The sequence below is a fragment of the Monoraphidium neglectum genome, assembly GCF_000611645.1.
Source record: "Monoraphidium neglectum strain SAG 48.87 unplaced genomic scaffold scaffold05265, whole genome shotgun sequence".
Lineage (NCBI taxonomy): Eukaryota > Viridiplantae > Chlorophyta > Chlorophyceae > Sphaeropleales > Selenastraceae > Monoraphidium > Monoraphidium neglectum.
In genome coordinates, this window is record NW_014008365.1 from 1 (window position 1) to 3,398 (window position 3,398).

A 3,398-nucleotide genomic window follows, 5' to 3' on the forward strand; every position below is an offset into this window, starting at 1 on the left:
GCACCAACGGCAGCAGCAGCAGCAGCAGCAGCAGCAGCAGCAGCAGCCGCAGCAGGAGGTGGTGCGCGTGTACAACGGCGCCTGTGCCTGGGCGTCCGGCCAGCTGGAAGGCGAGCTCAGGGGCGGCGTGTGGGGGCTGGTGACCCAGGCGGCGGTTGCTGACGTGGCGGGCACACCGCCGCAGCGGCTGTGGCGCGAGCTCACGGACTCGGGGCGGCTGCGGTGGCTGTGAGTGGTGGCTGGGTGATGTCATTGTGATGTCATCTGGCCGCTGTGCCCCTCTGTCCCGCCGCCCGCCACTGCGGGGGCGAGGCGATGCGGCATTGAGGCGGCCAACGCCGCTGCGCTTTGGCCGCTTTGCGCGGTCGACGCGCGGGGTCGGGGCCACGGCCGCCGCAGCCCCGCCGCCCCACCCACGGCCGCGCGCCTTGGGCTCACGGCGCGGCGCAGGGCGCCCGGAGTTGGCCCCGCTGTTGGAGCGCAGCGCAGCCAGATGCGGCAGGGCTCAAAACGTTTGCGTGCGCCGCTTCCAGGCGGCACGGCAACCCCGCCTGCAACTTTTTGCCCCGTCCAATGCAGGCGGTGGCCGCGCCCGCCGGGCGCACGCAGGGGAGCGCGCCGCTACCGTGGGGCCCGCTTCCCGTGCAACCGCGGCTGCGGCGCGCCGTTGACTGTTCCCGGTCAAACCTCAGTCCCATGGCGCAGGGCGCAGGGTGCAGGGCAAAAGCAATGGCTGCGCCCAATCAAATGAGCCGCCCGCATGCGCGCCACCAACGCTGCCACTGCGTCGACCCCCCCCAAACACACGCACACAATTTAATCGATTTCAGAGCACGGGCCCGCGTCGCGGCCCCGTGCAGAGCGCTGTTTATCGCACGCATGCTGTATCGTGAAGCAAGCCGGTCCCGTTGGCAGCGCCCCTTTCCGGCGGAACCCATCCGCGCGCGCCGCTTCCGCGCCTTTTGGGCGGTGCAACGCACGGCCGGGCGCGGCCCCGGCGGCGCGTACGGCCCCCTTGTTGTTGGGGCCGCGCCCCTCTCTCGGCCGGCTATTGGGCGGACTGCGCTGCACGCCGCTCCCTTGTCTCAATGCGGCTTCGCGGCCGAGCGAACTGGAGACACCTGGCCTGAACAGGCTCACAGTGGTGCTTGTCTCTGGTCGTCTCACACCCCCAAGCCACAGCCCCGCAGCCGCAACACAACGATGGCAACCCCTCCCCCTCGGCCCTCCCACATCCGGGCGCAACGTGCCTCGCACCGCCCGCCCGCAGCGGCCGCTGCATTGGGGGCCCCCCGCCCTCAAACCCGTCTAACCCGCGACGCGCCCTCGCCCCCCGGCACGCCCCCAGCCCCCTCGGCCTCCAGCCTCAACCGGCGCCGCTGCCGCGGCCGGCGCTCCCCTGTGCACCCCTCATGCCGCCCAGTGCGCGGCCCTGTACTCGACATCCTGTTTTTTGTTATGTTGTACCATACCCTGCCGGGCAGGCCCTGCGCATCGTAGGGATCAGGGTTTAGGGTTTCGTGCTCAACACTGAAACCCTAAACCCTGGCCCCCTGCCCCTGCATGTTGTTGTTGCACCCACCATACTCAGTTTTTGTGCCCCTCGAGCCTCTGGCGACGCCAGGGGCCCGCAGCCCGGGAGGCACTCGCCCGGCGCCGGCGCCCCGCCCCCATTTGCCGATTGTCGGGGCCCCTTTTACATGGCTTGAACCCTGCGCGGGGGCGGCACGGCCCCCTCGCCACACGCCGCACGCCACACACCTCCTGAATAAGCGGCGCACAGGCCCCACTGCCGCGCGCCTCAGCCTGGCCCCGGCTGTCCCTGCCCCGCCCCTGAGCCCCCTTCCCGGCCCGCGCACGCCCGCCGCCTTGGGCGGGCCTCCCCTTCAGGCAGGCCGCCCCTTACCAGGCGCAAGCCTCGCCGCAGCATGGGGCCCTTAGTTTGGCGCCCTCCCCACCATCATTGATTTCGATGCGGCGCCTTTGCCCCTCCCCTTGTCCGCCCCCCTGCCGGCAGCCTCCCTTTTGTCCAACCTCGGCACGTGCGCGCCGCCTTGCATAGACAATTCCATGCACATGTAAAACCCTACCCCGACGCTTCCGCTGCCATCAAACGTGCCGCCTTGACAGCTGGCGAGCCGGCAGTCTGTGCAGCCGAGCCCCTTGTGCCAAACTCCAACCCGCTGCCTTTGAGGTGGCATGAGGAGGCCGGGCTGTTTGGAGGACGCCTGGACAGCGCGATGCGCGTTACTCGAGTTGACCGGAGTTGACCGGGTCAAACGTCGGTCATGTCAATCGTGGGTTACAACAAACGTCGGCCGGCCGGCTGCGCCGGGCGCGGGGGTCATGCAAGGTGTGGGGGTGAGGTAAGTGATGCATGCGCGCAGGACGCCGGCGCCATCAATCGGCGGATGGCGCTGTGCGGAGGGGGGTGCTACATTGTCGCAAGCCCCGCGCCGCGGAGCCGCGCGGCTGCGCGCGGGCGCCGCACGGGGCGTCGCGCGCCGCGTGGGCCGCTGGTCTAGGCGGTGGGGGCGGGGGCGCTGTCGCCCTTCTGCGGGGCAAGAGGGCAGGGGGGCAGGTTGGGGAGGGTGAGGAGGGGTTGTAGACAGGGCTGCCAGCGTAATCAGTGGTGCTGCGGCACGTGCAACAAAAACGGATGTGTCGACGCGTGGCACCAATCCAGTCATCGCACAAACCACGAGCTCGCACCCTAGCAAACTCTGCCTCACTCGCACAGGGCACACATGCGCGCGTGCGTACAAGCCCTCTCACACACACACACACACACACACACACACACATGCGCGCGCGCGCCCACGTGAGTCCCCCCACCTTCCAGGGCTTCTTCTTGTAGAGGTAAGCCCCCACCGCCGCGAGGGCCGCGATGACGCCCACTACGGGCAGCGCGGCCGCCACCTGGCGCTCCTCCTTCTTCTTGGGGGGCTCAACGGCCTTCTCCACCTGGGGACGCGAGGGGACGCCAGGAGAATCCGAAAGATTGAGATTACGTGTGTGTCAGGTCATGTGGGGATATACATGTGCACATGTGTGTGTATGCAGAAGTTTAGGGCGTTGTGGTGATCAAGAACGCGCTGCAATTGGGATGGCGCGAGGGCGCCGGCGGCCGGCCAGGTGGCTGCGGTGGCCGGCGCCAGGCGTCACGCCGGGGCGGCGGCGCCCCGCGGCGGGCGATGCGCCGGGGACTGGGTCTGGGGCGCTCCATTGGATGTGCACGAGGCTCCCGGACTCCCCTCGCCCCCCCAAAAAAGGAGAGCCAAGCACCTCCATCCCTTCAGCAATACCCTTTCTGCCAAACCCCAGCAATCCTGCCCTCACCCAAAGCCACCGACATCCTGGTGGTGTGTGGTGCCCCCCCCCCAAACACCCCCCCCCCC

General features: G+C 69.3%; 2 protein-coding genes across 2 annotated transcripts; one reads left to right on the top strand and one right to left on the bottom strand.

The window, feature by feature from the left end:
* Nucleotides 1-13: 13 nt before the first annotated feature.
* MNEG_15367 (hypothetical protein) lies at nucleotides 14-232 on the top strand (the record flags this gene model as incomplete). Its single annotated transcript, XM_014036161.1, has 1 exon — nucleotides 14-232. A coding segment is annotated over one exon (219 nt), but the record flags the coding sequence as incomplete, so codon positions are not given.
* Nucleotides 233-2,521: 2,289 nt separating this feature from the next.
* MNEG_15368 (hypothetical protein) lies at nucleotides 2,522-3,291 on the bottom strand (the record flags this gene model as incomplete). Its single annotated transcript, XM_014036162.1, has 3 exons — nucleotides 2,522-2,554; nucleotides 2,836-2,964; nucleotides 3,286-3,291. 3 exons carry the CDS (start codon nucleotides 3,289-3,291, stop codon nucleotides 2,522-2,524), a joined length of 168 nt encoding a protein of 55 aa, XP_013891616.1.
* Nucleotides 3,292-3,398: the final 107 nt, after the last annotated feature.